The sequence below is a fragment of the Prionailurus viverrinus genome, chromosome D1, assembly GCF_022837055.1.
Source record: "Prionailurus viverrinus isolate Anna chromosome D1, UM_Priviv_1.0, whole genome shotgun sequence".
Taxonomy (NCBI): Eukaryota; Metazoa; Chordata; class Mammalia; order Carnivora; family Felidae; genus Prionailurus; species Prionailurus viverrinus.
In genome coordinates this window covers 105,823,464-105,836,165 of record NC_062570.1, presented here as the reverse complement: position 1 = coordinate 105,836,165, position 12,702 = coordinate 105,823,464, and the positions used below count along the sequence as shown (strand labels likewise).

The 12,702-nt window shown below is 55.7% G+C and overlaps 1 protein-coding gene across 14 annotated transcripts in view; it reads right to left on the bottom strand.

Annotated features, from left to right (window-relative positions):
- CHKA (choline kinase alpha) overlaps positions 1-12,702 on the bottom strand; it is a 61,731-nt gene that overhangs the window by 12,262 nt on the left and 36,767 nt on the right. For 11 of the 14 annotated variants that reach the window (XR_007156192.1, XR_007156193.1, XR_007156191.1 and 8 more), the window contains 4 exons: positions 11,105-11,158; positions 3,523-3,636; positions 447-580; positions 90-194 (listed from right to left, as the gene is read on the bottom strand). Coding sequence is in view for 11 of the 14 variants with exons in the window: in XM_047877397.1 (XP_047733353.1) it covers positions 90-194; positions 447-580; positions 3,523-3,636; positions 11,105-11,158 (407 nt within the window). In the remaining 3 variants the exon portion in view is untranslated. The remainder of the gene's footprint in view (positions 1-89; positions 195-446; positions 581-3,522; positions 3,637-11,104; positions 11,159-12,702) is intronic. The other 3 variants (XM_047877399.1, XM_047877398.1, XM_047877400.1) reach the window with 3 other exon arrangements.

The window sequence follows — 12,702 nt, the reverse complement described above, 5'->3', positions numbered from 1 at the left end:
CCCCTCCTCTGCGGACACCCCCAGCCTGCCGCCCCCACGACCTCCGTTCCAGAAGAAAACCCGCGCCGTCGCCACGGACCACGCCTCACCTCAGGTTCTCCAGTTCCAAAGGCAGGTTGTGGCGGAGGAGTCTGTGGAGCTGCTTCACTCTGGGCTCCCCGGCAAACTTGACCCTCAGGACTTGATTCAGATACCTTGCAGGAAAGGGGAGAACAGAAACCACCGCTCAGTCCCCCGCGGCCGCCTCCTGGAGCTCCCGTGAAGTGCGGCCACGGGATGCCAGCGGGGAGCCCCGGGCTCTCTAGAAAACTCACTTCCTGCCCACCCACCCGTCCGGCAGACCAGAGGAAGGGCTCCGACCACCGTGGCAAACAAGTACTCACGCTGGCACCTCTGGTGGCCGCTAACACAAAACTGAGTCAGAGCCGAGCGGTTTGGCCACTTACTTTTCCATTGTTCCAAAAAGCCATTTTGGTTCCTTATTGAATGGCATTTTCATACCATGAAATGTGGCCATTTTCTCAGCTATTTCTGCAGAAACATCTGGCAAACTTAATTCTTCTGTGTCTAATCGCCGGCTCTGGAATAAAAAAGGGAGTTAGGAAACAGCATTTGTTCAGGGAACCTGGAGGTGTGCGATCACACAAGCCTAAGGACTAGGAGTCCGTTCTGTAGGGCGTCTAAGTCTCCTCCGGCGCACCGAAGTCCCGTAGGAACGGGCACCGTGCCCCGCGGACAGCGCCCCAGCAATGGCCATGGCGTTTGTCAGCAAGGGGGAGGGGCCTGCTCCACAGCTCAGTATCGTTTTAATGAACCCTTTTAATCGTGAGAAGGTCCTCCCCGCATACAAGCGTTTAGGCGGACTCTGTGCTCCCTGCCCTCTGCCTGACACCAGAGCGTGCCCTCTTCCCTGGCAAAAGCTCCAGGTTTCCAGCGGTCTGTCACATGAGCCCGTGTCTAACTCCTTCAGCAGCTCGGACACCCGCCCGGACACATCTCAGGCAAGAGGTGGTCCCAATCGGGAGCACTGCCAGGAATTCAGCATGAGCCACGGCCCCTCGCCCACGGTGGCGTCCACAGCCCCCGCCTGGCACAGAGCAGGCTCTCAGAGCGCAAAGCTGAGCGAAGAAACAGAGGTGCCCAGCTCCCACCACTGCGGCTCCTGTCACTGCCACCCCCAGAGCTCCCAGTTCCCACTACTGCGGCCCGAGGCCATGCCTGCTCCGGAGGCACGTCCCAGCTCCTCACGAGGAAAGCACAATCCACTGAGACCCGTTCGTCCTTCCCACACGCACCGCTCCCCTCCAGAAGCCCAAAGAGGCATTCCTCCGAAAATCCAGAGCGGCACAGCACAGGGGTGAACAGGGGGAGTCTCCAAGCTAGAGAAAAAAAACCCAGCTCGAACCCTGGCTTTAATCCTCATGTCAAAGGCATAGGGCCAAAGGCACGCTGCTCAGACCTCTGCGTCTGACTTTCTGGTTTCCACAAAATGAGAAGAAGCACATCAAGTCCCTGGCGGGGCTGCTCTGAACGAGGGTGGGCGCTGCAGGCAAGGGCCCTGGGCCAGCAGCCCGCCGGGCAGGTCTTGACAAATGGTGGGAGCCCGGCGACGAGAGCTCAGGGCTCCCTGGAAGCAGCAGGCCCAACCTCGCCCTCCTCCTGCACCTGGGGCCCTGCAGCTCCTTGAGCGGTGGCACCAAGGCGAGGGCAGGGCGTTCACTCGGCTTTCCCTCGGCTCGGTCACAAAACGCCACTGATCTGTTTGGCACCGTGGAAAGTGTAAGGCTAACCGCGCTCAAAAATGAGCCCCTTGCAGGGTTCTAAGCTCCTTCGGAAAGAGCAGCAGGAGACCAGCGTTCGCAGAGGTCACTTCCTGTGTCCTCTGGAACGTGGCCACGGGGACCGGATGGGGTGGGGCGCATGCGGCAGTCCCGAGGAAACTTGCAAGTAAGACGTGCCATCAGGCCGAGCCAAACGCAATCACCGTCTCTGGGGTCAGAAGCGGTTGGATCTCGGTAGTTTCAAGTGGTTCGACCTAGTATTTTAACAGAATTTTTAAAAATCTTCACGACATAGCAAGCGTTATATATAAAGACACTGGAATTACAGAACTCAAACCGCATGCACCCACGGACACTCCGACGCCCGCATCCTGGTCCGGGACAGGACGCCCCGCTATTCTGAGCTGTGGTCCCTGCTCCTTTCCCTTCCCTACAAGGAGTTTCACCACGTGCGTCTACTTCACACAGCTTCCGGTGTGCTTCCAGGGCTTAACTAAAACGACCTGTACCATTTGTAGCCCTCACCACCTGGTCTTGTCGCTCAGTGTCACCTTCTTAAGGTGCATCCGTGTCGCCACTCGTAACCACAGGAAGTGCTTTAGATTTTTAACTCTTTCAAGTGCTCTATTATTATCTCATGTGATGCTCATGCAGCCAGATGTTACTGTCCTTACTGGGACAGTTATAAATAAAACAACCGCCAGGTGGCAAGCCAGGTGGCAGGCTAGAGACCGAGGCCTGTCGGCTGGCGGCCGCTCGCGTGGCGCCACCGCATGACCTGGAAGAGGGTTCCCCTCCTGGGAGACAGGTCACAAGGAGGCTCCTATCCCTGGCTGTGGGGAATTAGACCATCAGCAGCCTTTCCTCCAGCCTCTCGCCGAACTCGGGTTGAGTCCCGGCGAGCAGGGCCTCCCTTCGGCCAGGCCAACCGTACAGGTGGCCACGTGAGGCCGGGCAGGAAAAGGCAGCCATTCGTGACCCTGTCTCCGAGGGGCCCCACAGGTGAAGAAGAGGAACCCTTCACCACATCTGTGAGCTTGGCTGTGAGTGGGAAGGCAGGCCGGCCAGGCTCAGCAGCTCCACCTAAACGGCCCGGAGCCGCCCCACGCTCCCTCTAACGCGAGCTCTCGAGGCCCGAAGCCCTTCGTGGGTTTACTCACACGTAACTCTAAGCAAGACACGCTGGTCTGGATGTTAGAGCAACATCAGAAATGCCTCAGGACAGCAAGAAAGGGCAAACACTCCCAACTCTGGGAGACGGGATTTGAGCCGGGCCCTGAAACACCAGAGGCACTTGACGGCCCATGGGAGCTGGGGAGACTCAGACAGAGGGAGTGAAATGGGAGACGAGGCAAAGAGCAGTGGTGGCCCCACGGGGCGGACACCCGGGTGTGGCACGCGGCGGCCAGGGTCACGGGGACCCGCAGTGACTTCTAGAGGAGGCCCAGACGTCCACGGGAACAAGGTGAAGGGGGAAAATGCCGGGGTAAGCAGCTTTAGGGGTCAGTGGAATGTAAGCTTCATACAGATTTTTCATTCGGATGAACATCTTTGCAGAAAGACAGAGGTGCTAATGCCAACGCAACAGAAATTTGTTTTTTCTTTATTTCTGATGCAATGGAATAGCGTGTCACGTTTGCTGCGTCCGAGCGCGACGTCTCGGGCTCTTGCAGCCACGAGGGCAAGAATCCATGTTTTGTCTGTAGCGCGTGCCGGCCGACGGGCGCAGAACACATCTTACCGGGATAAACTGTTCCAGGCGGCCTTGGGGGAAGATGCCGTAGAGCTTGGGTCCCAGCGACCTCTCTGCGAGAATGGCAAACATAACGCTCTCCAGAACCATGGCCTCGGCCCCCTAGAACAGACAGCAACACAGCACACGTTTCCTGAGGGCTGAGGGTGCGCAGGCACGAGCGCTTCCGCGGGAGCGGCGGCATCAGCCCCAGCGACTCTACGACTGGGCGTCGTGACTGCCACCCCCATCTTGAACGCGAAGACACAGAGATCAACATCTTGTAACGTGCAGGTCCGTGCTTGCAGGGGTCACGCTACATCAGTAAGATTTAAAATTCCAGTTTAACTGGGTCGCTGATTCCAAAAACGGAGTATCTGCTGGTATTTTACTGCTCGTATCTACCTTAAAACTTCTATGAACTCCACCCATGGCATCTTCTCAAAGGCCGCCACAATGCCGTCCACTCTGGAGAGGGGGGTGCCGGCCTGCTTTTTAGCCGCGAGCGCGGAGCAGGAGCGCGGGGGCCTTCTGCCACCGAACCCATCCTGAAGGACAACTGACAGACCTGGGCCTGTTTTTCGGTCCAAAGAGCGCCCTGGCGCGGCACATCCCCGGCCTCCATGCCCTGCTCTTATCCCTAGTCTTTGCTGCCGGTTTAACTTTGTCTCTTGCCAAAATCCCTGAGGCTCCTAAGCGGTCTCTAGTCCCAGTGACTCAGGTGGATCTACAACCATCCTGCCTACAAAAATCATCTTTTGGCCTCAGTTCAAATTCACTCCTCGGTCCTTTGCCATTAAACAGCAAATTAACCTCTAAGTCACTGTGTCTGAGGAGGGGCCAGCGGGCGTGGGGGGCGGGGGGAGCTTTCAGAGGATTCTTACTCACCCCTTGGTAAGTAAGAAACGTGCCGTGGGGAGTGCGATCCCGCACAAACACGGAGCAAAGCGAAGCAGCTCTGTACGCTCATGTTACAAACACGCGCAACGGGACCAACTCAGGCAATGACAGGGCACAGACATCACAGAGAAAACAGAGAAGCTACTTTTCCAAAGGACACGGAACCACACTGGAGTAAACAGCCATTTGATCACCTTCACATTTTGGGGAGCAAACGGCTTTGCTGGTGATCAGTTTAGCCACCGTCTCGCGTGTGTCATTTATTCCCACAATTGTGGGCTGACCACCTCGTGAGACCCGATCTTTACTCACTTGCAGTTTTGCACCTACGGCTGCCGTGAACGATACCGCGTCCTCCCCAAATCCACACGCCGAAGCCCTGGCCCCCAGCGTGATGGTGTGTGAGGACGGGCCTCTGGGAGGGGGACGGGCACAGATGAGGTCACGAGTGCGGGGCGCCCACGCGATCAGCGTCCTTATACGAAGAGACACCAGAGAGCCCGCTGTGCCTCCCTCTGTCTCTCCATCCCTCTGCCATGTGAGGACTCGGAGAAGACCGCACCCGCAGGCCAGGAAGAGGGCTCCGCCAGACCCCAACCGTGCCGGCACCCTGATCTCAGGTGTCCGGCCCGCAGCGCCGAGAAATAAACGTGTGCTGTCCGCACCCCCACAGAGCCTGTTACGGCAACTTGGGCAGACGCAGACAATGACCACACACGGCACTGCCCTGTCAGGTTAACGGCGTGGAGAACAGGGTCGAGGGTCAGACAGGTTTTATTTCTGAACCCCTCGAAGGAGGTGGAGACCCTGCCGGCCCGAGGACCTGCACCAGAGACGCTCCGCAGGAGAGTGTGCGCAGATCTGCAAGGCGCCTCTCAGACTCTCACCTGGATGTCGGCGTGGAGTGAAATGCCAAGGTGCATGCAGGCTGGGCACCGCGGGATGGGGGGCGGGGGTGTGGAGGTGAACAGGCTGTCCGTGGTGGCTCTGTGCGGCCCTCAGCACACCCTCCCCTCTGCACACCCTCCCTTCTCACGATTTCAAAGAGTTGCATCAGGATTTCTTCTGTCTAGGTATCCAGATTTTGTCGGAATCAAAATTTGTTTTCTGGCTTCCCTCTGTGTGGAGAGACTAAGCCTAAGGGCCTTAGGGTTGGCGCCGTATAAAACATCCGAGTGCCCGATCCTGAACAGGCCTTCGCGTTTGAAGTTACAAACTTTATATAGAGTTAAGACCCACCGCGTTACCTCAGTAGCCTTAGCATTTTGCGCATCGTGTCCACTCAGTACAAAGGCTACTGGGGACTGACTTCACAGGCCGTGCTGTCGCTGAACACACACACTGTCCAGAATCCTCTAGAGTGGAGTCAACCCATCGCCAGGATGGAGAGAAGATGGAAAGAGACTTAAGAACTTTGCAGTTCTCTCTGGCATTGCTCCAAACACTATAAACAAGAAATCTCTTTGTTCATATGTAGTATCGCAGTTCAATATTTATTCCCGGTAGGGAGGAAGGGGAGCTGGTGCGTGGAGGGAAAAGTCTGGAGGAAGAAATGAAGGAAAACAATCACGAGCAAGAAACATGGTTAAAATAGGTTAAGAAGGATAGCAGGTGGCACGCCTGGGTGGCTCAGTCGGTTAAGCGACCGACTCTTGATCTCAGGGTCATGAGTCCTGAGCCCCACATTGGGCTCATGCAGGACACGGAGCCTACTCAAAAAAAGAAAAAAAAAGGGGAGCGGGCCATCTCAGAATGAGTGCATCGACTTGTGCCAGCCTTTTGGGAACCGCCAGGTCTCCAAACACCTCCCTGCTTGCTACTTAAGTGAGTAAAGAACCGGATGGGACCAGAGCGACCCAGTTCACGGCCCCAGCACTGGCCCAGGCGCCGCCACTGGCCATCCAGACACTGGCTCTAATTTCTTAGGACAGAAGGTCCTACCTCCGCTTGAAACCATTTACTTGGCCCCAGGGAAACCGGAAAAGCCCGCAGGGACCCGTATCCCGGAGAGAGAAGCAGACAACGCACAAGCCCTGCGGCAGGGGCAGGACAGAGCTGCTTCCAGGAAATGACAAGGACACCTGAGGGTGGGACGGAGGGGAGGTCCCGAGGCGAGGCTGGAGGGACTTTGGCACATTCAAGGGAGGGGAGGGGAGGGGCGGGCGCCGGGAGCCCAGCCACCAGGAAAGAGGAGGCCCAGCCGGAGAAACCTCAGCGTGTGGAGCATTTAAGGGGAGGAACCCACAAAGGGCCTGAGATTCCCGGCGACAGTGAGGAGCACACTCTGGACCCACTCAATCCTTAAAACAAACCTTATATGCTCACAACTGTGCCAGACTTTCTAGCATTTTCTAATGTATTTCCTTTTAAAAAGCAACAAGAACGCTGACATTTCATGTCTGTGACCGATTCAGACGGGGGGGGGCAGCAGGAGGAGGAGGGAGCAGGAGAGGAGGCGGAGAGGGCCCAGCCGTGATGGAGAGAGTGTGGCGCTCCGTGTGCTGCTGGTGGCAAACTCAGGGGAGGAGCAAAGTGGCCACTGGATCCGAGCACGTGGAAGTCGTCGGTGACCAAAACAAGAATGGTTCCAGGGGAGTGAGGGGTTCAGGGGCAGAAGTGTCTAGGCAGACTTTTCATTTTATCTATAATGATAGATAATTTTCTTTTACAAAATTAAAATTTGTGAGCCTGGGTAGCTCAGTCAGTTAAGCGTCCGACCCTAGGTTTTGGCTCAGGTGGTGATCTCATGGGTTGTGGGTCGAGCCCCACACCGGGCTCGGCGCTGGCAGCGTGGAGCCTGCTTGGGATTCTCTCTCTCCCTCTCTCTGCCCCTCCCCCCACTCTCTCCCTCCCTCTCTGCCCTTCCCCCGCTTGCACTGTGTCTGTCTCTCTCAAAACTAAACTTAAAAGATGTATTAAAAGAAATTAAAATCCAGGAATAGAATATCAAACTTACGAACTTCTTGAGAAGACATAACAGCGTTTCTGTGGTCCTCTTGCGCAAAATGCATAACCTCGTTCCGGTCACGAGAAAAGACGAGACAAACCCAAACCTGAGGGGACGCGCTACAAAATAACTGCTCAGCGAGAGCACTGGGACTGTGAGGCGCACGGAAGCAGATGCATGGACTAAGGGGGGAACAACCAGCAAATGCGGCACTGGCGTCCTGGCTACATCTCAGAACAGAACAACAGTGGAAAACCCTGGGAAACTCAAGTCGTCGCTCCTGTGCCACGTCGGTCTCCACGGTTGTGTCGGGTGTTAACGTCAGGGGAAGTCGGGGAAGGGTCGTGTGGGAGCTCTCTGTACTAGTTTGAAAGCACACTTCTGTTGTGTCTACAATTAGTTTGAAATAAAAAGTTAACAATAAATAAATGCATCTAGAAAAGACTGAAATCAGGGGGTGCCTGGGTGGCTCAGTCGGTTAAGCTGACTCTTGATTTCGGCTCAGGTCACCATCTCACGGTTTTGAGTTCGAGCCCCACATGGGGCTCTGTGCGGACAGTGGGGTGCCTGCTTGGGATTCTCTAACACGCTCTCTGCCCCTCCCCCAATTGTGCACATGCGGTCTCAAAATAAATTAAAAAAAAAAAAAAAAGACTGAAATCAGCAATATGATTAAGTCAGCTACAAATTCTGCGCGGTGGCATAAAGGTGTTTACTAAATAATTCTGTGCTATTCCACGTGCTCAAAACTTTTTCAGAAAAAAAAAAAAAAGGTTGATCGGGAAGTGAGAAACAGAGAGTATATAAATACTCTCATACTCTCTCAAGAAATCCTGCTACAAGAGGGAGCAGACTCAGGCAAGGCCAGCAAGCTCCGTCCGCCACGAGGGACAGGAGCAACGCGCCCGCAGACAGGGAGAGAGGACAGCCAGAGTCTGGAGCCCAAGGGAAGGACCAGCCCATGGAAAGGGCAGGCGCAAACACAGACAGTTCACATGCTTGCAAGTGGACAGACGAGGGCCGAGAGCATAGCGGCCACCAAAGACTGGGGCTCCGTGGCCTGCCGGGGGCGGTCCTCCCCGGCCAAGCGGTTTCCCGCCAATGACGTTGCTCAGGTGTGGGCTTAGAGAAGGCCAGGTGGCTGGGCCCAAAGACCAAGCTGGACACGGAAATCTTCAGCGAATCAGGGCAGCTCTCCGATGGTTTTCAACAGAGGAGAAATGGTTTGGAAGCAGGAACGGGGAAGAAGCGAAAAGACACCCCCCCCCCCCCCCACCCACCAGTCGGCCTGGAGAAGGGGGCTGGGGAGCAGTCTCTGAGACAGTGAGCCTGTGGAGAGGCCAGTTGGCGGGGGAAACGTTCAGAAGAGAGAGGACAAGATTACAGACAGAGGCCAGCCATCCAAAGGGGCTCCGAGAAGAAAAACCACCTTCCCCATTCCCGCAGCCAAATCCCTACCTTTTCACCCAAAGAAATTACAATCAGAGCACCCGCTGTTTGCTGCTGGGCTCTGAGTGGAAATCCAGCAGGCACAGGAGGAAGAAGTGAGGCGGTGACCAACGGGTCACCCGAGGCAAGGGCATCCTGGACGGAGGAGGGGAAGGGACAAGGAGCGTGTGCACCAGCGGGCAAGGGGCAGAATGTTCCAGAGCTGTCCACTGGCTCCAGCTGCAGCCCACGTTCAACAATTCTATACTGCGCCCGCTCTACACCAGGCAGGACAGCCGTGGCGAGACCACACGGGGTGGCGAGGTGCTGCCCTGAGTCTAGAATCTCACAAGAGGGGGAGGCAGACGTGAACCGTGTGACACTGAAAACCCCGGCCTGACAAGGTGCGGAGCGGCGGCATATGGCGCTCGGGGTGCGGGCACGGAACAGACACGCACGCCCAGTCCAGAGAGCAGGAGGGCTCCCTGGGGAAGCAACCCCGAGTGAGGTCCCATTACGTGCACAAGTGGGGGTGGGAAGCGGGCACAGTGGGGAGCGCTCCAGCCGGAAGGAGCAGCATCGGCAAAGGCTCTGTGGCTGCGAGAAAACCACAGTTTAGGAGAACGTGGCTGGAGCAGGAATGCGGATGTGGGACGAAGGGGAGAAAGGAAGGCTGAGCAGGATCGGACGACAGGCACCCGCTGGGATAAAGCCCAACCCGACCTGGGGCGGAGTGAGCTCCGAAGGACGTCAGGCGAGAGGCTGACCTGACCAGAGGAGCGATTCGAGCGGGAGGGGGAGCGGAAGCGGCGCCCCCAGAGGAGATGGCGGGAGCCTGGACCCCGGAGGTGGGCGGTTCCAGAGGAGACGGGCACACAGACCCGGGGTTCGGACACGGGGCGAGGGAGAGAAGGGGATATTGGAGGTGACTCCCCGCCCTCTGTCTGCAGAGAAAGGAGAAAATGAGGCTCCGCCGAGGGGACGGGGTGGGGAGGCGTCCGTGCGTTCGTCTTGGGCCTGGTGACGCCACTGAGAGGCGGCGGCGGGTGGCGCTACCCCAGGCAGGGGTCAGGGCCGGGAAGCGACCCAGGGACGAGGGGCAGCATGGGAGGAGAGCCTCGGGCAAGTCACGGGCATTCTGGCATTTGAGACGCTAGCAGGTCAGGCCTGGAAAGGGGCCGAGGAGGGGAAGAAAGCGTTCAGAAAGGGCAGGGTGCTATCGAGTGCTGCAGAGAAGGGGAGTCAGAACTGAAGGCGCACGGGGGGTCTGCGTCACGGAGGCCCCAGTGGCCCTGCTGGCCCAGCCTTTTCTACCGCCGGCACACACGAAGGTCCACAGGCGAAGGCCTCCAATGGCTGCAAACTCACTGTCAATCACTTCCTGCCCAAGGGCGTCTCTGTCAGCGGTCACCCAGAGAGCACAAGTTGCAGATCCACTAGCCGAGGGTCTCCAGGGAAGGGCGCAGCCACAATAATCCACTGCGACACGAGAAGGAAGTCACTGCCAGTGCTCTATTTCTTCATGACCCCACCTCTTCTCGATTTCTACCTCTAGACCATTTGAGTAATTCGAACACAGTGAGGAAGCCAGTGTACTTATATACGCGTGTGTAGATGCAGGTTTTACGTCTGTGTTGTGTGTGTGTGTGGGGGGGGGGGGGGTGTATACTTATACACAAACTTGCACATGTTGGGACAGTATGCTCGAAAGTTGTTTACTCCCCGGAACGTGGAGATCACTCTCAAGACTCCCCACTTCTGAGCCTCATAGAGGGGCAGGTGTGGACACAGCAGTGCTCCCGACCGCAGGCTCTTCTCTGAGTGTGAGCATTTCAGAGAGCGAGGTCATTTTAATTGGGAAGAAGCCTTTCTGACCGGATTGCCACTCTGGGAAAAGGCACCCCTGCCTGCACCAGGCAGTGCCTGCTTAGCGGAGGGGGCACCCCTGCCTGCACCAGGCAGTGCCTGCTTAGCGGAGGGGCGCGTGACCAGAGAAGGGGGCCAGAGGCACGCAGCGCGGCAGCACAAGCCTATCACGCACAACCGTCTCCCCAGACTGCCCTCTCCCAGCACCCCAAATAATGTCTAGGTTGCCACAGGGGCACCACACGTCCACTGCCTACACTCAGGAGGAACTGAAAATACCGGCAGCACGCTCGGTCTTAATCCCAGTGTGGCAAGAGCCCGTGCCCCGAGACCGACAGACCAGGGCCGTGCAGGGGCGGGAAAGAGGCACCGCGAGACCGGAGCGCCGAAGTGGGCTAACACGGGTTGGTTTACACCTCATACAGACGCAGAACGGACTTAATTACTTACTTGAAATTCATTTTCTTTCTGAGCTTGTTCGGATCCCTCTTTATTACAGGACCTCTACGAATGAGAAAAAGCAAACACTTCCGGTAAGATGGGGAACACCACACAGACACTAACTTTGCAACCACCAGAACAGTCAGGGTTTATAAAACATCACAGATCTTTAATGAATGTTTCTCAACCCACTGAAGCCACCAGCGGCAGGCTAAAATGCCCCACCAGTGCCCACGCTAATGCTGATACCCAAGGAATCGCTTCATTTCTTTCCAGGAAAAGGAATGTGCTGTCGACACCCCACAGCCTTGTACCTTTTCACAATTTCATTGTCCGAGGAAAGTCAATAGGGGGCGCTCTTCCAATCAGGCCTTCCAGAGACCGACCGTCAAGTGGTCTCCCGATTTAGGTAGGCGGTTCCTTCAAGGCAACACTATCCCGAGGAAGCCTCCTTCCTACAAGAACGGGCGGTGTATACACACCCAGGGCAAGTCGTGGTCAGCACAGAACTGGGACAGAGAAGAAAGCCCCGTGCGGGCGGGAAGCGTGGCGCCGAACGTGGGCGACGAGCCTGCCAACTTGGTACGTTCACAGACTGGCCCTGCTCGCTCCGCCTGTCCCTGGCTCGATCTGAATTCTTCCTCCGCCAAAAAGAGGGTCGTGCAAATTTAATAAAGCCCCTAAGCTTAGTTCATGGATTAAGGGATCCGTGTATCACTTTCCTCAATGAAATTGCAAATTATTGGAAGCCAGGGATCTGGCAAGTAACAACTAGATCATTAACGACCTTAAATGACTCTCTGGCTACGTTCTTTCTTCAAGGCACAGATCGTATGTTTTAAAAGCCCCCCCCCCACCCCCACCCCAAGTGCCTAAAAGCCTTCACAGTATCTTTAATAAGGGGATGGAGAAAAGCAAGTCAGAAATTTAAGGATCGTGTCGAAATTTTATACTCAAATAGCACCTCCAGAAATGTTACTTGTTATCACCGAACTACGTCGGCTTAAGCCAGACACAGAAGGAAGCCCACAGGGAGCTTTTTAAAAATTTTAAGGTAAAAGATTCTGGAACATCCCGTGAAAAACATACCTTTCCATTCCACAGCTTTATCAAAAATACCTGTACCGAGGGTGGAAAGTGTGGACAGGGGAAAAAAAATGCCACGTTAAGCAACACCAGCTACTCCAGCACCGTTCAAAGACTGCAGTGATTTAAAGCGGGGCTCGCATCCATCATAGACGGAAACAGTGCACAGACGTCTTAATGTGTGTTCTGCACAAACCGTACACGTGCTGGCTTATGCGATATAAAAGTAAACAAATACCCACGTTCATGAAGCTATCTGCAAAAACCTCGCACTTATACGTATTCGGTAACATCTTTAACATCCAGTTAAGTTCATTTTGTACAAAGTACAGAAAAATACAAATGGAGGACATATATTTTCATTTGCATAATCTGCGTTTCTCTGATGAAAAGATGCTGCAGGTGAAATCCCGTTACGATCAAAGCTACAAAAATGAAAACGCTACGGAAATAATTTTAGATGTTTGCCGACAGCGTGACGTATGGTATGACGGGCTCTAGGAAGGAGTAACTGGGAACCG